Source organism: Silurus aristotelis, assembly GCF_946808225.1.
Source record: "Silurus aristotelis genome assembly, chromosome: 3".
NCBI classification, from domain to species: Eukaryota; Metazoa; Chordata; class Actinopteri; order Siluriformes; family Siluridae; genus Silurus; species Silurus aristotelis.
The window spans coordinates 36,284,995-36,309,421 of NC_139576.1; the positions used below are offsets into that span (position 1 = coordinate 36,284,995).

At 41.2% G+C, this 24,427-nt stretch overlaps 1 protein-coding gene across 3 annotated transcripts in view; it reads left to right on the forward strand.

The window, feature by feature from the left end:
* The window catches only part of rab3gap1 (RAB3 GTPase activating protein subunit 1), a 48,310-nt gene that overhangs the window by 4,165 nt on the left and 19,718 nt on the right, over nt 1–24,427 (forward strand). For all 3 annotated transcript variants that reach the window (XM_083537327.1, XM_083537328.1, XM_083537326.1), the window contains 13 exons: nt 133–211; nt 615–734; nt 5,311–5,476; nt 5,730–5,829; nt 9,754–9,835; nt 10,763–10,831; nt 12,276–12,349; nt 13,266–13,358; nt 14,496–14,665; nt 16,615–16,722; nt 19,189–19,361; nt 20,440–20,494; nt 22,041–22,334. In XM_083537327.1, the coding sequence (XP_083393453.1) occupies nt 133–211; nt 615–734; nt 5,311–5,476; nt 5,730–5,829; nt 9,754–9,835; nt 10,763–10,831; nt 12,276–12,349; nt 13,266–13,358; nt 14,496–14,665; nt 16,615–16,722; nt 19,189–19,361; nt 20,440–20,494; nt 22,041–22,334 (1,583 nt within the window). The remainder of the gene's footprint in view (nt 1–132; nt 212–614; nt 735–5,310; nt 5,477–5,729; nt 5,830–9,753; nt 9,836–10,762; nt 10,832–12,275; nt 12,350–13,265; nt 13,359–14,495; nt 14,666–16,614; nt 16,723–19,188; nt 19,362–20,439; nt 20,495–22,040; nt 22,335–24,427) is intronic.

Below are 24,427 nucleotides of genomic sequence, written 5' to 3' on the forward strand. Positions count from 1 at the left end.
ACGTTTCTCTCATTGTCAGTTCTTGTACTCTGGAAATGTCTCGTGATGAGGTGTGAGAGCTTCTCCAGTTCACCAAAGTTGTTCATATTTCCGAGACCTCAAATTATCATTACATTCTTTTCTTTTCCCTAGATGCTTTTCCTTTGGCCATGCAGGACCTGCTGTGCATGAATAATGACTTTCCTCCGAGGGCGCACTGCCTGGTCAGATGGTCAGTACCGTCATTGAGCTTTTACCTTGAGCTTTTTAACATCTCGACCATTCTGGATCGTTGTATTTACACAAAGGATTTATTTTTATACTCCTTAAATTTTACAACTCGGGAGGCAACAGTACTGAATAATGAAATAAATATGATTTATAATAATAATAAAATATATATATATATATATATATATATATATATATATATATATATATATATATATATATATATATATATATAAAATAAAAACATAATAGCACGTGTCGTCAGTGATTCGCCTCTAGAGGCCGCTCTCGTAATGACAGTCTCGTAATAAAGGACGCTACTCTGATGCTAATCGGTATGGTACATTCTTGGTGGAAGTTGCAGGATGAAACATGGAAAACTTCCTTGCGTGTTTCTGCTGTAGGTATGGAGTGCGGGAATTTGTGGTCATCTCTCCTGGCGCAAACTGCGAAGCAATCGTCAGCGAGTCCAAGTGCAACCTGCTGCTCAGTTCGGTCTCCATCGCTTTGGGAAACACCGGCTGGTGAGTACTAGGCAAGGCATTAAAACTTATATTGAGGAAAGTCTGAAAATCAGGAGAACTTCTGCTTTTGTTGTTCTGTGAATCGTTGAGGAGCCTCTGTTTGAAAAAGATGCCCCACTCAGGCATCGTAGTGAAGTCAGGTACTGATGTAGGTGATGTGAGGAGGCCTGGGGTGCACTCAGGGTTCCAATTCAACCAATAGGGTTTAGGTCAGAGCAGGAGATCCTCCGCTTTAAGCCATGTAAAGCAGATCTTCATGGAGCTGTCTTTGTGCATTGTCATGCTGGGACTGGTTTGGGTCTCCTAGTTCATGTGAACACATCGTGTGCCTCCAGGTTTTGGGAAACGACTGGGAAAAGTCACACTTTTTGTCCGTTCCAGACCATTAGAGTGTTAACAAATGTCTGTATAATTGGAAATTTCAAGCAGGGAACATAATCAATATGACAACAAACCACAGTCATCAGTTACGATATGTGTTATTGAGTGTTGCTGTGTGTGGAAAGTTCCAGAAAATCACTTTAATACGGGTCCGTACTGGTACCGATTCTGTTCCTGTCCACATCCATTAGCCTGATATTTAAGCATTAGGATTATGTCCAGAATATAAAAAACAAACAAAAAAAAAACAATAATAAGAAATATAATATAGCGCTCTCAGTGCGGTGCGCGGCCTCGAGTATTTAAAAATAAACAGCCCGTAGTATCAGTGATTGGCCTCTAGAGGCCGCTCTCGTAATGACAGCACACCGGAAGCCGGAAAAACTGTCCATCAGTATGCTGTCTGTGGGTATGGGTACTCGTGGTTCCTTCTTCACGATGTCTGGACTTTCTTGCTTGTTCATTAGGGACGAATTAATTTTTGATATTTATTTTAATATTAAAATATCAGCTTTGCATATAAACGGTTCTTTGGTCTCCAAGCGTTCTACCTAGAACGCTCTACTGGTTAAGTAGAGAACCTTAGGGTTCTCAATAAAAGTCCAAGGAACCTCTTGAATGTGACCTTGCGCACGTTATTTTATTGTAACGTTCAGTTACACGCTGGCTCATGTTCAATCTCTACATTGTCTGAAGGTGTGTGTGTGTGTGTGTGTGTGTGTGTGTGTGTGTGTGGGCGGGCGACCGGTTTCCAAGAGCAACGCTCTACAATAGGTTACAGCACACATCCCGCTGAGATGCAAGAGGATGAACGCGTCGCCCCCGGCAACTCGCTTTCCTTCTTTCTTTCAGAGGCTGGCAGGGCGCAGGGGGTCACCGCGTTTCTGCAGGCGATTGTTTCCTTTTTTAGCTGCTTTTTTTTCCCTGATATCTGTAGCACTTAGAAAAGTGCATCACGGCGCAGCGAGGCAAAGCACCTTCGCTTTTATCATCGATCAAACGTATGCAGAAACAAAATGCGTCCTGCATGGCGTCACGTACCGCTGGCACACGACTCCCTGCCACCGAGTTCCCCGGGTGTTGTTATATTAACCTCCACTCTTCTGGGAGGATCTTCCACTAGATTTTGTGGAGATTTGAAAGAGAGGTGAGGGGGCCTGGGGTGCAGTCAGCGTAGGAAAAGAAAGAAAATCATCCCAGAGGTGTTCAGTCGGGTTACTGTCTGTCTCTCTGTCTGTCTCTCTGTCTGTCTGTTAACCCTATCTATCTATCTATCTATCTATCTATCTATCTATCTATCTATCTATCTATCTATCTATCTATCTATCTATCTATCTATCTATCTATCCTTCCATCCTTCCATCCTTCCATCCTTCCATCCGATCTATGTGTGGAGTGTAATGTAACAGACTCCATGTGATCTTGAAAGTCTGATGATCTCATCTCGGCCCTGCTGCGTCCCTGACCTTTCTACACCACCAGATGGCTCTGTTGAGACGCGTTTCGAGACTCGCTCCTCATTTCCGGTGCACTTTTCTTTCCTTCCCTCCATTATCTTCTCCTCTACAACGACGTGGAAGAAAGTAACAAACTCCACCACCCCACCCCACCTCACCCCCCAATAATTTCTGTGTTATGATGAAGCGTTGGGCTGTGATGATGATAACAGAGCTCGCTCATTGTGGCTCAGCCGACGCGGTCACGCTCACACGACCAGCAGGACGATGGTCCTAATAAACACCCTTCATCAAGATAAAAGTGCTTGGCTTGGCACTTTCCCGGGAAGAGCTGTTTTTTTGGCGAGGACGGAATAACCAAACACCCCCCCCCCCACCCCCACCCCAAAAACAAAACAAAAAAAAATTCACATTGGAATTCAAATGGGAGTCAAAGGGAATTTCATTGGAGGCTTTTTCTCAGGAGGAAATGTCCACTTTGTATCTTATTATTTATTCATGCGTATACTCCAGTAGAGCGTGAGGCAGGACAGGGTCTGCTGTTGGCTTCTTCTGCACAGACCGTGTGGAGATTTTCTTGAACATTTATGAGAATTTCCAACATTTTATCTTTTATACAACAAAATAATTTTTTAAATGCAGCTATTTTATTTTCAAAACAAACACATTTTTTCGGGACAAACGAATAGTCGGGTCAGGATCAATTATTTATTTTTTCATATTAAAAAACGGTGGGTTGTATTGATTCCAGTTTACAGCATATGAAAGATTCGTATCCGAGGCGACGTCGGAGTAAATCTGACGACGATCCGCTGACACAAACCTTTTTTTTTTTTTGTCTTAATATATATATTTAAATTTTTTTTATTTACTTTTTTTATATCAAAGAAATGACAGAAATGTACTGAATTTTACTCAGTTTTGAAATTTTAATTATAACTGAATAAAACAATTCTAATTAAATTGTTTATTTTAATTAAAACAATTTTTACACCATTAAAAAAAAATATATATATAACAAAGAAAATAAATTTCTACATTTTTGCAAATAGCTTTTTATGATCGTATTAAAAATCCATAATGAATGAAATTGTTTATTTGATTCGATTTTAAGGAATATTGCAACTTTTTATATATATATATATATAAAAAAAAGCTCTAAATATAAAAAAAAGAAATCTTTTCATTTTTTTATGGATTTTTATAATAGATTTTAAGTCTGTAATAAATTTAAATGATTTAACGATTGATTTTTATGGTTGAACACAGAATTAGAAAACTCAATATTTTATTATTAAAATTATACACACACACACACACTTTTTATTAGCAAATAAGAGGGTAAATAGATTATTGCATAATCTATTTATGCAATAGATTATTTATTTTTTTTACTACTTTTTAGAAAACAACGATATTTTCATCTTTAAGGGAGGTGTGTGTGTGTGTGTGTGTGTGTGTGTGTGTGTGTGTGTGTGTGTGTGTGTGAGAATAAAGACAGTAATGCTGCTGCTGGTGACTGCACAATCTGTCAGTGTTCAGCAGGTTTGTGTTTTCCTGCTCTTTCTGAGAGATTCAGGAGCTCAGCAGTGTCACTACTGTTTACACAAACCTCCATATTTCTATTTCTATATTTATTCTTTTATATGGCCAAGTTGTTATTTTCATATTAGGAGTTTTACAGATTTTCCTTCTTTTTCCATGTTCATGTCCATGTTTCATTTCTTTTCCAGATTTTCATTAAATTCATTTCATTTCCACATTTCAATTCAATTCTACATTCTGTTGCATGTCATTTCCACGTTCCGTTTCAATTCCATGTTTTGTTTCATTTCCACATTTCAATTTTATTTCAGTTCTTATCCACATTTTAATTCATTTCATTCTATTTCATTTCATTTCAAGTCCACATTTGGTTTAATTTTTTTTCATTTGAATTCTATTTCATTCCACGTTTCAATTCAATTCCTCCACGTTCACTGCACATTCTATTACATTTCATTTCCACATTTTATTCCATTTCACTTCAACTCCACATTCTGTTGCATTTCATTTCGATTCAATTCCACGTGTGGTTTAATTTCATTCCATTTTTACATTCTAATTCAATTCTACATTCTATTTAATTTCAATTCTACATTCTATTTAATTTCAATTCTACATTCTATTTAATTTCAATTCTACATTCTATTTAATTTCAATTCTACATTCTATTTAATTTCCACATTTGGTTTCATTTTATTTCATTTGAATTCACTCCACATTCTATTTTATTTCATTTCAATTCAGAGTGTAGCTTTTTAATTTTATCTTATTTCCACATTTTATTCCATTTCAATTCAACTTCACATTCTGTTGCATTTTATTTCGATTCAATTCCACATGTGGTTTAATTTCAATTTAGTTCCACATTTCCTGTGTTTCATCTGCTCTGTACTTGTACTCTGCACAGTCACAAAGTTAAATGTAATCTCTCCACATTTCCAGTCTTTCCTCTGGATTTTCCTGCCGATTTTCCTTCACACGTTCAGCTCTCAGTGTAAATCTGTTCTTCTCTCTGTAAGTGAGTTGTTCTGAATCCTGTCGTATGGGTTTGATATTTCTACAGTGTGAACTCGAGCTGGTTTTCTCCATGGCACAACTTCATGTTCACTTTTAGAATTAACATATGGCCTTCTCACAGCTCCTGACTGTGTGTGTGTGTGTGTGTGTGTGTGTGTGTGTGTGTGTGTGTGTAGCCAGGTGCCGCTGTTCGTGCAGATCCAGCAGAAGTGGAGGAAGATGTACGCGGGCGAGTGCCAGGGCCCCGGGGTTCGCACCGACTTCGAGATGGTGCATCTGCGCAAAGTTCCCAGCCAATACAACCACCTCTCCGGCCTGCTGGATATCTTCAAAGCCAAAATAGTGAGAGAGCGATAAGTTTCCCGATGCCGAAAAAAGAACGAATGCACATCTCGTTTCTCCGAAGGGCTGTGGGGGGGGGGAGAAAAAACGAGTGCAGCCAAATAAAGGCGTCCGTGTTAATTAAGATGTTTTAAGCCGCTTATATTCGGATTAAAGCCTCGAGGTGTTGCCGCTGAACTTTCCACACTCGTCTTTTCTCTCTCCATCTAACTTTCACCTCTCTGCTGTTTCCTGTCACGTTTGTAACCCGCAGGGATGCCCGCTGACACCGCTGCCCCCCGTCAACATCGCCATCCGCTTCACCTACATCCTCCAAGACTGGCAGCAGTACTCCTGGCCCCAGCAGCCGCCCGGTAGGTGTTTCTCCTCCTCGTCACACTCGTCTGATCCACACCGGGAAAGATTTCCATTCCGAGCTGCAGCTTTTCATTTTCACCCCCCCCCCACACCCCCCCATCTGATTTCTTTCTTTTTTTCCTTTTTTATTATTTCCTTTCCATTTCGCTCCTTTCTTCCTTCCTTCCTTTCTTTTTTTCTTGTCTTTTGTTTTCCTACTTTCCTCGTTTTTTTTCTCTTCATTCTGGTTCATCTCATTGTTTCTTATCCTTTTTTTTTCTCCCCTTTGTTTTTTGACGTTTGTTCTTTTTCTTATTCTCTTCCCCCTTTCATTTTATTTCCCTGCTCTTTTCATTTCTTTCTCCATTTATATTTTATTAAATTCCTCTTGTTCTTTCATTACCTGCTCTGTCATTTCCTGTTCTCCCTTTCCGCCCTTTTTCTTGTTTCTTATCCTTGTTTACTTTCCTGTTCTTTTTTTTTTTTACTTTCATTTTTTTCCTCTTTTTCCCCCTTTCCTTTCTTCTTTTTTCTTTCCTTTTGCCTTTCCTTTCTTTTTCTTTTTTCTTTCTTCTGTTCCTTTCTTTCCTTTCCTTTCCTTTTGTCTTTTTTCCTTAACTCTCTGTTCCATTCTGTTCCTTTCCTACTTCTCCTTTTCTTTCCTTTTTTTCTCCATTTCCTTTTCTTTGTTACTCCCCCTTTTATTTCCTTTCATTTCCTACTCCTTCTTTCCTCTTTTTTCCTTTCCTTTTCTTTGTTTTTTTTTTTTTCCTCTACTTTTTTCTTTTCCTTTCCTACTCCCCCTTTTCTTTCCTCTACTTTTCCCTTTCCTTCCACTCTTTTTTGTTCTCTTCTTTCCCTCTTTTCTTTGCTTTGTACTCTTTTCCTTCGCTGTCTTGTTGATATAATGGCTGTTCACACCTTCCCTTCCTCCTTAAAACCGCCTCCGTCACGTCATCGTCGTATTTGTCTGGTCGACATGGAGGAAGTTCAGAACCTGTTTTTTGTTTTTATGATTATTTAATCTGTTCATCCTCTCAGGTTTCCTGCATCCGGTTGGTCAGAAGGAGTTGAACAGCAGTTTTGACAGAAGTTTCAGCAGTGAGCTTGTTTCTATAGTAACGGCCTACACAGGGACCTGTATTCCAGATGTTCCACATAAACACTGTGTGCTGATTATTTTTTTTTCTTCTTTTATTCGCTTCGTTTCGAGAGAGAAAAAAACCACGAGCTGCCACCGAGTCATCGCTAACCGGAAGCTGACATTCACTCCGTCAGCGATATTGTGATTTATTTCACATTTATCTGCTTCTGATTCATTCACTTATTCCTCGATACTCGAAATGGTCTTGAAATATCTTCTGACTCACGCTGCTTTCCTTTTCCTGCTGCTGCCAGTCACGAGACACATCACAGCTGTGTGTGGTCAAATCATCTGTGGGATATTTATGGCCTTTCAGACCTGATTTTCAAAAAAGAAAGCTTTTCCTTTTCACATGAACCCCAGTGCAGTGCAGTTCATTCCCACGTCTCCTCCCGGCTCGAGCAGAAGTCTTCATGTGCTGCTCATGAAGCAGAGACGGGGTAGGAAGGGGCGGTCAGGGGCAGTGTGGCTTCAAACTGCCACTGTGGCTGCCCTCAGTGAGGGCTTCTTCTTCTTCAGGGCCATCATATTATAACTGCCCCCTTCCCCTCCACCTACACCACCACCATTAACACCACTACTATGACCACCACATTACCATTAACACCACTATTACCTTTAACACCACTACTATGACCACCACATTACCATTAACACCACTACTATGACCACCATTGCCATTAACACCACTACTATGACCACCACATTACCATTAACACCACTACTATGACCACCATTGCCATTAACACCACTACTATGACCACCACATTACCATTAACACCACTACTATGACCACCACATTACCATTAACACCACTACTATGACCACCACATTACCATTAACACCACTACTATGACCACCACATTACCATTAACACCACTACTATGACCACCACATTACCATTAACACCACTACTATGACCACCATGGCCATTAACACCACTACTATGACCACCACATTACCATTAACACCACTACTATGACCACCACATTACCATTAACACCACTACTATGACCACCACCACCTTCTTTCACATTATTTCTTCTTTTCTTACCTTTTAGTTTAATTTTCTTTGCTTGAAATTCTTCCTCATTCCCTTCTTCTTTTACTCCCTTTCTTTCTTTCTTTTTCTTACTCCCTTTCTTTCTTTATTTTTCTTATTCCCTTTCTTTCTTTCTTTCTTTCTTTCTTTCTTTCTTTCTTTCTTTCTTTCTTTCTTTCTTTCTTTCTTACTTACTCCCTTTCTTTCTTTCTTTCTCCCTTTCTTTCTTTCTTTCTTTCTTTCTTTCTTTCTTTCTTTCTTTCTTTCTTTCTTTCTTTCTTTCTTTTTTTCTTTCTTTCTTTCTTACTCCCTTTCTTTCTTTCTTTCTCCCTTTCTTTCTTTCTTTCTTTCTTTCTTTCTTTCTTTCTTTCTTTCTTTCTTACTTACTCCCTTTCTTTTTTTCTTTCTTTCTTTCTTTCTTTCTTTCTTTTTCTTACTCCCTTTCTTTTTTTTTTTCTTTCTTACTCCCTTTCTTTTTTTTTTCTTTCTTACTCCCTTTCTTTCTTACTCCCTTTCTTTCTTACTCCCTTTCTTTCTTACTCCCTTTCTTTCTTTCTTTCTTTCTTTCTTTCTTTCTTTCTTTCTTTCTTTCTTTCTTTCTGTCTTTCTTTCTTTCTTACTCCCTTTCTTTCTTTCTTTCTTACTCCCTTTCTTTCTTTCTTTTTCTTACTCCCTTTCTTTTTTTTTTCTTTCTTACTCCCTTTCTTTCTTACTCCCTTTCTTTCTTTCTTTCTTTCTTTCTTTGTTTCTGTCTTTCTTTCTTACTTTCTTTCTTTCTTTCTTACTCCCTTTCTTTCTTTCTTTCTTTCTTTTTCTTACTCCCTTTCTTTCTTACTTACTCCCTTTCTTTCTTTATTTTTCTTATTCTCTTTCTTTCTTTCTTTCTCCCTTTCTTTCTTTCTTTCTTTCTTTCTTTCTTTCTTTCTTTCTTTCTTTCTTTCTTTCTTTCTTTCTTTCTTTCTTTCTCCATTTCTTTCTTTCTTTCTTTCTTTCTCCATTTCTTTCTCCATTTCTTTCTTTCTTTCTTTCTTTCTTACTCCCTTTCTTTCTTTCTTTCTTTCTTACGCCCTTTCTTTCTTTTTTTCTTACGCCCTTTCTTTCTTACACCCTTTTTCTCTTTCTTTCTTACGCCCTTTCTTTCTTTCTTTCTTTCTTTCTTTCTTTCTTTCTTTCTTTCTTTCTTTCTTTCTTTCTTTCTTTCTTTCTTTCTTTCTTTCTTTCTTTTTTAACATTTATTTGTTACTGATTCCTTTTTGTTTTTTCCCCCTTTTTCTTTCCATTTCATTTCCTTTCCATTTTTCCATTTTAATTCCTTTGCGCATTTCCTTTGTTTTTCCTTCTCTTGCACTTTTTTCTGGAAAAAAACGTTAAACTGGACATCACCTCTGCTTCACTCCTGCACCTCCATCCGAGCTGAATTCTTTATTTTATTGCACCCCAAAGCCTTTTTTTTTTTATTTAGTTTTTTTCCTCATTGTTGCCATGGAGTCGTTCGTCTCCGCACCCTCGGTTCGACGTGTCCGTAAGACGCTGTTTACTCAGCGGATTCATCAAGGCATGAATGTTTACCTCTGTATTAAGGTGCACTTGAGATATTTATTCAGCCTTAATGATATTCTTCCAATTATACCTTAATGGATTAATGTGGGAGGAGCGCGAGGGCACGCGAGCGCCGCGTTATTATCCTTATTATCGCCCCCCGCAGGAAAGATGACGCCACCAGTCACAGCTGGTTTTCTTTTGGTTTGTTCACAGATTTCGACACCCTGCTCGCCGGAGAAGTCGGAGGCGTGGAGTTCGGAAAACTTCCGTTCGGAGCTTGCGAGGATCCGATAAGGTTTTATACAAAACACACACATGATCTGTGCTTCTTTTTGATCTTCCAATTCCAGATGTAGTCCCCATGAATCGTTATAATAAATCTTGGTGGAGAGCAACATCTCAAATCCTCAGAGAATCCAGAAATCCAGTGGTCATTATGATACACAGATTTAGAAACGAGATTATTAGAGGGACGGCGCATGTAGGACGTTTTGGAGACGAGGTGAGATTGAGATGGTTTGGACATGTGCAGAGGAGGGACATGGGGTAGGAGAATGCTGAGGATGGAGACACCAGGAAGGAGGAAAAGTGGAAGACAAAGGAGGAGGTTTATGGATGTGGGTGAGGGAAGACATGCAGGTAGTTGGTGTGAAAGAGGCAGATGTAGAGGACAGGGGTGTGTGGAGACGGATGATCCGCTGTGGCGCCCCCTAATGGGAGAAGCCGAAAGATGAAGAAGATACATGATACACAAATGTGTATGGTTTGGTCTAACAGACAAAAACATGATGACGAATTGAACATGTGGCTTTGCACGGTTACACGTTGTACAGCTGGTATCACTGAGGGTGTACTCACTTTTGTTGGCGGTTATTTAGACAATGGATGTAAATCTGTACTGCTGTACAAGCTGCCCATTGGCTACTGAAAAATATATCCAAGTTTAATTTTCTACGTTAATCCAGGACACCAGGTCTCCTTAGAAACGAGGAGAAATCAATCTACGTATAAAATATTGGCTTCCTAAATATTAATAGTGTAGCGCAGCTCCTAATAAATAGATGTAAACAGAAACTTTTTTAACGATGCAAATATGAAAAAAAAGAAAAAAAAAAAAAAGACGCGTCGTGATCGAAATGCGCACTTTGATCTGATGCCGTTTTTTTAATTCGTGAAATTTTTCTTTTCTTTTTCTTCTTCTTTTTTCCCCCCGACCCTTCAGTGAGCTTCACCTCGCCACCACCTGGCCCCACCTGACCGAAGGCATAGTCGTGGACAACGACGTCTACTCGTAAGTACCAGATGTTTGCAGCTGCTTGTCGAAACACCAAACCGACTTCATGAAGTTTATGATCGAGGAAAAAAAAAAAAAGTGCTGGAATGTGAGCGATGTGGTAATCACCGCTGTGTGTGTGTGTGTGTGTGTGTGTGTGTGTGTTTTGGGGGGCGACGACGCATGAATATGCAGCAGGTGCGAAAATTCAAAACACCCCGATGATCTGTGTGCCAAATTAATTTTTTTGTCACCTCCAGAAGAACCTGTTACCCATAATAATTTTTCGCAGCTCGAGCACGGTGTTGGAGAAGGGTGGAGATAGGGTAGTGTGTGTGTGTGTGTGTGTGTGTGTGTGTGTGTGTGTGCGTGTGTGTGCGCGCATGCTGGGTTTGAGCCTCGTAGCTCGGAGCCGGACGCCGCCTGAGCTGCAATTAATTTGCACCGAATGATTTGACGCTTATTTTTTTCCTGCGCTGCTGCTCAGTGAGCCGTTGCACGGCGTTAACGCTGTTCTTCTGCTCTTCCTCCTCCTGTCAGCGACTCAGCAGCATGTGAGTCACAGACACTCGCACTTCTAAAGAGGGCCCTTTTTTTTTGGGGTCTTTTTTTTGTAGTAGAACAACAAATACTTCACCTGCAGATAAGGAGTGAGAGAATAATGAAGGGTGCTCGAGCAAACAATGGCGCCATTCTCCATGAAAAATCCTCTCCCCTCAAATCATTGCGGCTTCTTTAAACCTTTTCCTCCTACGCTGTCCGTGCTTGAGGGCGTGATCTCACAACCTTCTGGGTTTCTCAAATCAGTACAATTGCAGAAGATAAAAGGTAAGGGTTTGGTAGAAGATTAAATGGTCTGTAGAAGATGGCATTAAGGATGTGGTAGAAGATAACCATTAATGATCTGGCAGAAGATAAACATTCAGGTGTTGGTAGAAGATAACCATTAAGGATCTGGTAGAAGATAACCAATAAGGATCTGGTAGAAGATAACCATTAAGGATCTGGTAGAAGATAACCAATAAGGATCTGGTAGAAGATAACCATTAAGGATCTGGTAGAAGATAACCATTCAGGATCTGGTAGAAGATAACCATTCAGGATCTGGTAGAAGATAACCATTAATGATCTGGCAGAAGATAACCATTAAGGGAAAATAACCAATAAATGGTTGGTAGAAGATAATTAGGTTGGTAGAAGATAAGCAGATGATCATCATTAAGGTCTTGGTTTTCAGTATCGATGTCAGTACTGGAAATGAAATCATGATATCATGTCTTCTCGAGTGAAAGAACCCAATAGGAACGGAATAAGCGATTCAGTAATCATCTCGTGGGTCTGTTTAACGATCAACTTTGAAAGTTCTCCTTTAAAGGTTCTCATCGTTTGCTTGAATTGTGCGTTGCTGGATTTTTTCCCCCTCATTTGCTGAGGCTGTATATCTTCTTCTTTCTTCTCTCAGTGATTTGGACCCCCTCCAGGCTCCCCACTGGTCCGTTCGGGTGCGAAAAGCGGACAATCCCCAGTGTTTGCTCGGTAAGAATATCGCACTCGCGCTCGTAAACCCTGAAACCCGGCCGTTCCATACGTAGCTTTAAGAGAAAAGGGTTTCTTCCTGTAAACATCACAGCAGGGCAGGAAGAAGGTGCGAGGAGAACGAGTGGTGCGAGGAGAACGAGTGGATGAGCGGACATGTCACGTAGCCCTGCTGGGATCTCAACTTGGGGCCTTAAAAATACTGAAATGTGATCAGCTCTGCAGCAGAGCTCCAAAGTCGGTTAAAATGGCCGTCTTCCATGACATCCGTTGTCTTTCGAGACTTTTAACTATTACAAAGCCATCGAGACCGTATAACGCAATAACGCGAGGAGACGGAGACAATGGAACAGGAACATAGTTGGATGTTTGTGCACCAAAAACAGCAATAAAGCCTCGGTCCGTATCGAGTCACCACCAATTAGATTCCCAACCATATCCCTTTTTTCACTATTTCACAGAGGTCCACCTGTCTTCACCAGAGTACCCATAATGCCTTCGATATTGTAGCAGGGAGCTTCGGGTCCCGTTCATCCGTCTGATTGCTCCCCGCGGAGGAATTCGCCGTCTCGTAGTGCTGAGTGTGCGAAATTAGAAGTGTTTAAAAAAGTTTGTGTCGACGCGACTCCTCGGTCTTCACCCGAAAGCTTGTAAATCGTGATCTCAATTGCCTCTATGTTGCTGAGCGTTCCTTTTTTATTGTATGAGCTTTATTTCTATAATTATTACAAATACCTTTTATTTGTTGATTATCTCGAGGTTTGCTGTCGTGCAGCACGCTTGGACTAATTCCAGGAAACCCTCGAGCTGAAAGAACGCTTTTATCAATGGTTCAATGGTGCTTCGATTCGGTTGAATAAATTGAATGGACTGATTTGATGCCAGGAGTTTTGATTGACACCTTTGTGAACCACAGGCGACTTTCTTATGGAGTTTCTCAAGCTGGGCAGCCGGAAGGAGTCCACAGAGGAGATCCTGGGTAGGAGTTCAGCCGAGGAAGAGGGCAAAGGTCAGTTTCTGCGTTTTTGTTGCAGTGTACAGGGTGGCGCAAGGATTTTACGTACATTGAGGATTGTTTAGAACCAACTAGACTCATAGTTCCAAAATAGTTAGTCTGTCTGTCTGTCTCTGTGTCTGTCTGTCTCTGTGTCTGTCTGTCTCTATCTATTTATCTCTCTATCTGTCTGTCTATCTATATTTGTCTGTCTGTCTGTCTGTCTCTGTGTCTGTCTGTCTATATTTATTGAGTAAACGGGGGAGTGGTGGCTCCAGCGGTTAAGGCGCTGGGCTGCCGATCGGAAGGTCGGGGGTTCAAGCCCCGGTATCGCCAAGCTGCCACTCTTGGGCCCTTGAGCAAGGCCCCTAACCCTCTATGGTCCGGGGGTCCCTTACGAGGGAAATATCAAGGTCCGTGACGTCGGAGTGACGTGGGGCCGCCTTCCCGTGGGCTCACCACCTGCAGGAGGGACCGTAAGGGACGGTGCTGTGAGGATTGGGCAGCAGTCGAAGGCGGGGGCCTGCTTAGACTGCTGCCCCCGCGACCAGAATTACGGATAAGCGGGAGAAAATGAATGAATGAATAAATGAATGTGCTCTTCTAATATTTAAGCTTTTGGATTCAACTGCTGACACTGGTTTTTTTTTTTTTATATATATTCAGATTTAGTTTAGTTCACATTAATTTGTATTTCTCGAGCTCTTCACAGTGGATATTGTCTCAAAGCAAACTTACAGAATGTTACAAAAATTCACTTATTTAAATTGATGTGTATTTACCTGATGAGTAACTCAGGCCTTGATGATGTAGGTACTACCAACTTCTGGTAATGGAGGTACTATCATGTTCTGGTTATGGAGGTACTACCAACTTCTGGTAAAGGAGGTGTTTTCCTGTTCTGGTACACATATATTTAAATTGCGACTGTGGCGAGAAAAACCTCCCTTAGTAATTTCACCTTTCAACGTTTTCTTCTCCATTACGTCCAATTCATCTCGCACCTCTCTGAGTTCACATCTGAGCGTCCAATCACAATCCAATCACAATCCTCTAGTCAGACTGACCAAATATGTACATTTTACTAACATAAACATAAAGAAATTGCATACGCAGATATGATATAATTTTTTTTATTTTTTTATTTCTCAGACAACAGTGACATCACGCAAGCGCTGTCCAAGCTGACGGAGCCCACGGCCGTGCCGATCCCCAAGCTGTCGGTCTCGAACATGGTGCACAGCGCTCGCAAACGCATCAGCCGCCACCGCCGTAACGACCAATCACCGCTCAGTAACGATGTCCTCAACTCCATCTTACTGGTACACACACACACACACACACACACGATTGCACTCGGTGTCATGTACTATAATGAATTGCACTCTATAGGCAAAAGTTTGTGGACACCTGAGATTGCCATGTGCTTCTTTTTGAACATCCATTACCATATGTAGTCCTCAATGGCAGATGTTCGACTAGATTTAATGGAGATTTGTGGAAATTCATTTAGCCAAAAGGATGTTCATGAAGTCAGGGACTCATGGAGGTGAGGTGAGAAGGTTACCTCAAAAAAGGGTTGAGCTGCATCATAGGAGATTTTCTTCACCCCATATCTACATGGAGCTGGTTTTGAGCACAGGAGCGTCATCAAGCTGGAACAGGTTTCATGCTATGTAGGAAGCGGCAGCTCAGTGGTTAAGATGTTGGATTACTGATCAAAAGGTCATACGTTCAAATCCCACCACCACTAGCTGCCACTGCTGGGCCCTTGAGCAAGGCCCCTAACCCTCACCTGCTCAGGTGAATGAATGAGATCATTGTAAGTCTATCTGGATAAGAGCATCTGCTGCATATGTCAATGTTGGGTAAAGAATCAAAAAAGTCACGTGTCCCGATGCTTGTGGCCACGCAGCATTACGTGCATATAAACGTGAACATGTTCATTCAGGTCAGAATGTAAACGTGTTCTCTCTCTCTCTCTCTCTCTCTCTCTCTCTCTCTCTCTCTCTCTCTCTCTCTCTGACTGCCATTTCCATCCTACGAGTGAGCGATAAATCCTCAATATGAAGCTCCACACACACACACACACACACACACACACACACACACACACACACACACACACACACACACATCGATGTCTAGTCACTGATATTATCTTTGCAATGAGCTTAAAGCGCTATTCAGCTCAACCGTTTTCATCCGACATGCTGGAAATCTGAAATGGCAGCTATAAATATGTCGTATTTTACAGTAATAAAACCCAGACGTCGCTTTTATACCTTTATTTATTTCTTTTTGACATTTTCTATCGCGTAGGATTGAGTTTCACAAACGAAGCCGAAGGAAGAAAAGACAATCGGCCAAAAAAAAAGTGTAATCAAGGTGTGTGTGTTGGGGGGTGGGGGGTAAAAAAAAATAAAAACACCAAAAACGCAAACTGTGCGGCCAAAAGTATCGGGACACCTGCTTTTCCCAGCCGTATGTGATTTCGTCCTGTAGGACGTCTTTGGTTGCTGTGGCACGAAATTTTCGTCTTCGCTTAAACTACGAGACCCAAAACCTGTTTCACCATGATAAAAGCCACCTCCATGACCATACATGGGTTGGAGTGGAAGATCTCCTGCTAGAGCGCTCTAGCCCTATTAAATATATAGTACCTGAACTTTCTCAAAACTAGAGGAACATCTTTCCCAGAAGAGTGGAGGTTGGAAATGAGGACTACATGTGGAACGAAATGAGAGAGAGGGAGAGAGAGAGAGATGGATGGATAGATAGATACTACATGGCGAAAATTATTGGTACAACAGGCATTCAGAAAGAAATAAACTACATGGCCAAAAGTATTGGGACACCAGATAGATTGGATGGATGGAGAGAGAGAGAGAGAGAGAGAGAGAGAGAGAGAGAGAGAGAGAGATACTACATGGCGAAAATTATTGGGACATCAGACATTCAGAAAGAACTAAAATAAACTATATGGCCAAAAGTACAGTATCAGGACACCTGGTAGATGGATGGATGGATAGATGGATAGAGAGAGAGAGAGAGAGAGAGAGAGAGAGAGAGAGAGAGAGAGAGAGAGAGAGAGAGAGAGCTTTGCCTTGTGAGGCTTTGAACCCCCAGCACCAGCACCCAGCCGCTCAGTCTCATCCCACCTGCTCATGTAATGATCAGAAATCATCTGCTTCTTCTGCTTATTTCCTTTTAGTACAGAAGTTGAAGGTAAAGACGTGCTCTCTGATTAAATGCAGGTGTTTTGTGTTAGTATCTCTTCCCAGATGCAGCGCTGGACAAATCGGATTTGAGCGAAGCGAAAGCGCCGCACTCGAACCCTGGAGTGAAGACCGACCAGGACAAAGACACGGAGGACCACGTAAGCCCTTTCTCGTTCTCCAAATCATCAAATGTTTGTAGATTTTGTAGATTTAGGTGAGATGCGAAGTCCTGGGGTGCAGTCAGCATGGAAACTGATCTTAAAGGTGATCAGCAAGGGGTTCATGATCATGTAAAGCAGATCTCCATGGAGCTGGGTTTGTGCCCAGGCGCATTGTCATGCTGGAACATGTTAAGGTCTCTAAATTATACACTTAAATGTCTTCAACTTTATGGAAACAGTTTGGAGAGGATCCACATACGGCCGAGAGCGTCCCAATACTTTCATCTACACCGCTTACGATTCCATTACTCTTCACTAATAGAAATCGATGCGCTGTGTCCCGGACGCAGGGGGCGATAACGATTTACACGCCGCGTTCCGAGCCTCCCGCCTCGTTACTATTAAACGGAGCAAATGGAGTGTAAACACGGGGTTCAGACGGATTTGATTTATACAGATTTTTGTATAAAAAAAAAAAAAACGTGAATCTCTGCTTCAACAATCGACGGAACCAAAGTTTGATTGATGGTGTCACTGCACCAGTTAATAGCAGAGGGCATTTGGGTTTGGCTGTAGACATTAAATTAATGAAGCTTCCCCGTTTTCTTTTTTCTCTCCCCCGACTGTAGAGCGTCCACATTGAGAACAACGTTAGCAATAAGACCAGGAACGAAAACGTAGACGACTCTCTGTGAATTCAGTCTGTGAACAATCAGAGAGCTATAAAGGTTCAGACGTAACACCATGCAGAACAATACGGCTTTAGAGCTCACGCAGAAGCCATACAGTTAAAAAAACAAAAACATTTACACGTCAAAAAAACACGCCTACAAACGTGATTCGTGCTCGAGAAGGCCACACGATTGGGGTGTGCGCTACTAATAAAAAAACGAATTTATTTCAAATATTTTTGTTTGATCAATGATGATAATTAGACGATATTTTGCTAAATGTGTTCTATTGCTGGTACATTCAGGACCATGGACAGCGGACCCCAAACAAATTCAGTTCACAGCAGTGACACTTCAATCTTAATAGGTTTAAATAGATTTTTTTAATTTTATGGGCATTTTTTTACCTTTAAATAATAATTTTTTTAAAGTATGCATCATCTTTTGAGTCAAATTCTTACATTTAATGAGTCAGTTACACTTTTTGGTTGTTACCAAGCGAATGAAATCAGTGTCAACAAAATTCATCAAATTCATCATTCATTGCAATGCAGAGGAAACTCAATCTGCATCTGAAGTGGCGTTTAGATGCATTTACACACGGTTTAATGCAGCTCCGAGGGACATGTATTGTATGTATTGTCATATTATTGATATTTGAGATTATAAAAAAAAATGAGAAGATACTTTGAATGTAAAATGAAAACCGCCAGCAGCAAGTCACTGTTAATAAGCGAGTCATTTGCGATTGAACCGAATCATTTAAACGGGTGATTCGTTCAGGAACGAAACATCATCGTGTTGCTCAGAGATGCAAAACAGTGCTGTGCCAACAGCCAATTTGAACAAAATTCACTTAATATTAAATGGAACTGTTGTATAAAATCAATATCACCCTTGAAATCGTGGTGCTTTTGGGGGGAAAAAAGAAAAACAAGCCTTTTTGTGTGATTAACTGTATGAAATGATATAAATGTACACATTTTCTGCTCCTGTATCTTAAATTTTCTAACCATTCAAAATTTACTCTAAATGCACACTAGTCTACTAGACTTCATTACGTGAAAAACGTGTTAAACAACCCAGAATGTTTTCTTTTTCCACTTGTCCAAAGTAGCTCCATTGAGCAACAAACTCTTGGCATTCTTTCATTTAAATTAATTTGACATTTCTTGCCTTCTTTCTATGCTTTCAACCATTATCACTCATAGGAAAGGGTGAGTACAGAGTCAACAACCTTAATAAGTGCTGCTACAACTACTGTACAAATCCATATTATGGCAAGAAACACAAGAAGGAAAGAGGAAAAACATTAACATTTATTACTTTAGGAAATGAAGGTCACTTAATTTAAAATATTGCAAAAACTGTATTAGAACCATCAACCGCTATGATGAAAAAGGCTCGTTTGGGGACCGTAACAGCAAAAAAGAGGACCAGGAGCTACCTCTGCTGCAGAGGATAAGTTTATTAGATTTAGAATCGACAGCCTCGGAAATCGGCGATTTCTCAGATGAGTGGCAGACTATGTGAGTCAGGTGTTCCTGGCAGAATTGCAGCAAAGAAAGCATTATTTCAGAAGAAGGACATGCACAAGAGATGTGATGGGGATGAGAAACGGAAGGAATGGACGTTAGATCAGAGTCCTTTGGTCTGTTGACTCCAAATGAGAGATTTTTGGTTTTAACAATGTTTAAAAAAAATTCTGTTTTGTTCACCAAAAAATTCCACACGTGTATCTCCGTCGTTTGGATGTCTTCATGTGCATGTGTGGTGTGTTTCTTCTGGGCAGAACCTGTTCAGCGTGCTGAAGTCGGCTCCGTGGGACTGCCTGACCTACAGACTGGCGTTGTGCGTGTGTTTGGTGAACTTCTACCACGGCGGTGTGAGAGCCGTGGCCCACCTCTGGCAGGAGTTTGTTCTGGAGATGCGCTATCGCTGGGAGAACAATCATCTCATCTACGGGTAAAGTGACTTCACACGACGTCAAGCGAATCCAGACGCCAATCCTTAACTTTCACTGTTGCTATGGTGATGTGATTGAGATTGTGATGGAGTGTGTGCTCAGATTTATTGTGTGTGTGTATGTGTGTGTGTGTGTGTGTGTGTGTGTGTGTGTGTGTTTGACTTAAAACCTGAGATCAAAAAGCAGAAGCAAGTCGGGGCCTTGATGACTTGATACGCAACATTTTTTAAATGTATTAGTGTAAAATATTTATTCAATTCTCCATTCAAAGAAACGTTTTGATTTAAAAAGCTTCGCAACACGTGATCACGTGTACATCACCACGCTTCGTCCCTCAGACCAAGCGTTCCGGGATTAAATTTACCTGGATTAGTTTACATCCTGGCGCTTTAAAGGTTAGCATTTTGGCGCGTTTATTGTCCGCATTTATTTATTTGTTTGTTTGCGTGCGAACAGATTTGTCATACTTGATCATTTGGGTTCGACATCAGATTTGTCATATCACACGTTCCGCCTGTGCGCCGATGCTTTTTTGCTAATTGCTCCCTAGACCCGATGCGGACCATCTGCCATTTACATCAGTGAGAGAAAATTTACACCGTTTTGCATCTTCTCCGTTCAAAACCGTTCGGTTTGTGAGGGAAAAACTAAACGATATTCGATGTGGATGTTGGTAACCCCAAATTCCCACAAAAAAATTGATTTTTCAAATAACTCACTAACGAGACAGATGGCACTCGACTTTAAAACGACCTCGGTTTGGACTTAAGTCTCCACGGTTAATTTTTTTCTGGTGGCCGAATGGGCAATGAAATCTCAGAGGAGCCTGACGAGAGCTCCGTACCCGTCCTGCTAATCGGAAAAACGGATACGGGAACAATACCCCGCGTCCCTCCGGTTTTCCAGACCTGCCATCTCATTGTGTGCTAATGAGAGGTGGGAAAAAACAAAAGGAGAAACGCAAACGGATCCATTGTTAAGGTTCCGCGTATTGTCTTTGTATTAATGGTTATTGGACAGATTGTTTCCGCTATTCAATTCCTCTCCCTTCTTTGCGTCGGCTCGTGTCGTTCCCAGGTTGCCTGCTGGGCCTCCGGATCTTCGATGCTGCCTTCTACACCAAAAACTCCAGGTAACCCTTTATAACTGTGATCTTTTCTTATATTTGTTTATATTGATCCATTTCTCCGAGTCGCTCCGTGGCTCGAGATGTGGCTAGGGTTGCAAAATTCCGGTTTTCTTTTTCAAGATTTCCATTGGAATTAATGGGAATAAACTGCGAATTTACTAAATTGCAGGTGAAACTATAACAGGGAACTTTTTCCAAAAGAAAAAGGCAAATTCCTATCCAATTTTTTCAATCACCACTTACGGCAGGGTTACTGAGGCCACGCCCCCTACATGCATTTGAGCACACAAAGTAATGTCAAATAAAATTCATCTGGGTAAAGTTTTCACGTCATTTACATAAATATTACATACATTTATATTTGAAACTTCCTTGTGCTGTGTGTGAGTGACAAGTGATGCTATATATTTTTCTGTATCATGTTGAATGCATGTCGGCTTATGACCGAACCAAATGTTTGTTTGTATATGATACAGTTTTTATAAATTTCCCCATATTTCTAATTAATTCCCATGAATATTAAGTAAGTCTCCGACTTGGAATATTTCCAAAATTCCTCCGATGAATTTCCTTTTGAAACTTTCCGGAAATTGTACGCCCCTCTGCGACCCTAGACCCCTGATGGCCATTTCATAAAGTCATACAGATGGAGAAGAAGGAAAAGTGAAAAGAAAGAGAGAGAGAGAGAGAGAGAGAGATGGGAGTAATATCTGTATGAGTAGCTGAAGCAGAAAGTGCCTCTTTATCTGCAATCACCTCAATAAAATGGGGCACCCAGACGGTACCATGGTCATAAAATAAGTGGCAAACCACCATTACCCCCCCACCCTCTCTCTTTCTCTCTCTCTCTCTCTCTCTCTCTCTCTTCCTCTTTCTCAATTTGCTATCCTTCGGCATGCTTTATTCATTTCTCCATGCATGCATAAAGTTAGTGCCACTCGATACAGTAGTTTGTGACTCATATACCATGAGACTGCAGGCTGAATGAGAGAGATGAAAGAAGAATTACAAGACTGGGTGGACAGACAGACAGGAAGACAGACAGACAGACAGACAGACAGACAGACAGACAGACAGACAGACAGACAGACAGACAGAATGAGCAATTAGATGAGAATTACCGGATGGATAAATAGATAGACAGAATGGGTAAGTGGATAATAGGGGGGTGAATTGATAAATAGGTAGATGGATAGATGGGTAGATCGATAGTTGGATGGATGGATTTAAAAGATTGGCACAGATATAGGTGGATGGATGGATAGATGGCATTGACAGACAAATGTACAGATCTAAAGTGTCATTTGTCCAGAGGACGTTCTCCCAGAAATGTTGTGGCTTGTAAGTATAAATTTCAACAAAGAAAAGAATCAGTCTGACCCACCAGACTCCAATTATACATTTGTGGCATTTGGAAGATGCCATCTTAATGCATTTCCCCCATTCACCACTTTTCTTCGGGCTCCTCTACAGATTTGTTCATCCCTGTAAAATAAATAAAAATGCTTATATAAAGGTTTAATTTCAACAAGTTCTCTTTCCTACACAGATGCTCAACTGCTGCATCGAGCACAAGAAAGTGAGGGACGAGCTCCGGAAAGACGTTTCCAGCGATAACGGCCTCCCGGTGCCTCAGGTGTCCCCGGGGAAGTCCTGCGATTCGTGGAGCGACAGCGAGGACGAGTTCTTCGAGTGCCTGAGCGACGCTGAGGACATGAAGGACGCAGCTTCGGACGGGGTTAAAGCAGCAGTAGTTAAAATGAAGCCCGAGGGTCGACTGCAGCCTCATGGCAAGCTGACTCTGCTCAACTCGAACGAGCCACTCTACATACCCGTCACGCAGGTGAGTCAGTAGTAGAAGTACAGGACAAGATGAGGAGGAGATCTGACCTCCTGTAGCGTGAAGTAGTTTAGTGGTTTAGTTGGTTGGTTATAAGATTGTATGGTTAGTTGGTTGTTCAGGAGGTTGATCAGTAGGTTGATAAGTAAATAATTTGGTTGGTTGGTTGGTAAGGAAGTTGGTCAGTAAGTTGGTGGGTAAATAATTAGGTTGGTTGGTTGGTAAGGAGGTTGGTCAGTAGGTTGATAAGTAAATAATTAGGTTGGTTGGTTGGTTGGTAAGGAAGTTGGTCAGTAAGTTGGTGGGTAAATAATTAGATTGGTTGGGAAGTAAGGAGGTTGGTTGGTTGGTTGGACAAGGTACTGGGACTTTTCCAGCCATATGTCCTGACCGTTACCTCAAAGTTGTAGACACTCAGTTGTATTAGCAAGAAATGTTCCCTTCACCTGAACTAGGAGACCCAAATGAGAATGGGTTCGACTTTTGAGTCTGGTTTCTCTCAAGGGTTCTTTCTCAAAGCAAAGTTTTTTCCGTGCCACAATTCGCGCCGTGCTGCTTATCAGGCATAAATACACATCATTTACTTGTATCCAAATTTTACTTATGCCCACTTACACAAATCCAGCTCCATATGCTTTACATCGATTGAAGTGGAAGATCTCCTTCTATAGAGCTCTGACTTCAACCCTATAGGGATGATTTATTCACACTGACTGCACCCCAGGAGCCTCCTCACCTACATCACTATCTTACTCTCCAAACACTCTTGTAACTGAATGAATCTCACAAATCTCCACAAAATCCTGTGGAACATCTTTCCGGAAGAGTGGAGGTTCTCATAACAGTACACGGAGACTAAACATGGAATGGGGTGTTATCATTACATACAATAATATTTTTGAATAATGCATACTGCTGTTACATGCAGAATGATACAGACGTCTTGGTTTCTTTTCCAAACTGAAGTTTTGTTTGTTTTGGAACATCTGCTCAGATACACAGTCGCTGGCCCTAAAAAAAAAGAATAAGAAAGGAAGTTTTCAATATAACGATGGTGCCGTGACGTCAACGAGCTCCAGCTCGAGGTGTTAAAAAAACAAGTCTTGTTGCAGTTAATCAGAATGCGAAAGTAGGGCACAGATGGGTAACAGTGCGTTCTGCCAGCACCTCGTGGCCGTTTTTCACAACTCGAGCCGTAAATCGCGAAAGTTTTCGACTAAAATAAGGCGCCGAAGAGTCTTGAAGGCGTGCAGCCCGCAACACCTCTGCATCCCCGACCCAGAGATATCGGCTTTTATAGATTACTTTATATATAACCAAAAGTTATTCTGACTTCTCCCAGACTTCTGCTTCATCCTGAGATCCTACAGACAAGGAAGCACACGATTTGTATCGACGGTTTTGGGAAGTGGGAGCATGAACTTCTCTTAACCTAAATCAGGAGACCCCCAGACCTATTTCCTGTTTCTGTGCACAAAACCAGATCTATGTAGATACTCTCACCATGGAAGACCGGAGTAGAAGACCTCCTGCTGTAGAGCTCCGACCCTCACTGATTGATGTTAACATGACAGTATGTTTTAAGGTATTTGGAAGATGCCAGTTGAGGGGTCTTGGTCAGGGGGGTGGGTCCAGGGGTCAGCTTGGAGATGCTGGGATTTGATCTCATGACCTGCTGATCAGAAGTCCCAATTTCTCACCACTGAGGTGCCACTTTCCTGGTGCCCTTGTGGGTGAACACGCACAAGTCTCCTCAAGCACCATCCCGAATCTGGTGGAACGTCTTACCAGGAGAATGGAGCTTCTGTGGAGGTGGAGTGGGATGTGCATCTAAGTGCTCAGGTGTTTTGTCTGAGAGAAATAAGAGGAAAAGAGAGAGGAATGAAAAAGTGTCTGCAGATTTTTTTTTTATCTGTTCTTTTTTTTTGCTATGCCGTTTCTGTACTGTAGTACATTTTTCTTTCCTCTCTTTTTTTTTGTCCCCCTCTTTTTTCCGTTTGCATCTTGTTTGCCGTCTGTCACGCTTCTGCCTGTTCTTCTCTCTCTCTCTCTCTCTCTCTCTCTCTCTCTCTCTCATTATTGCTATAATTTTCTCC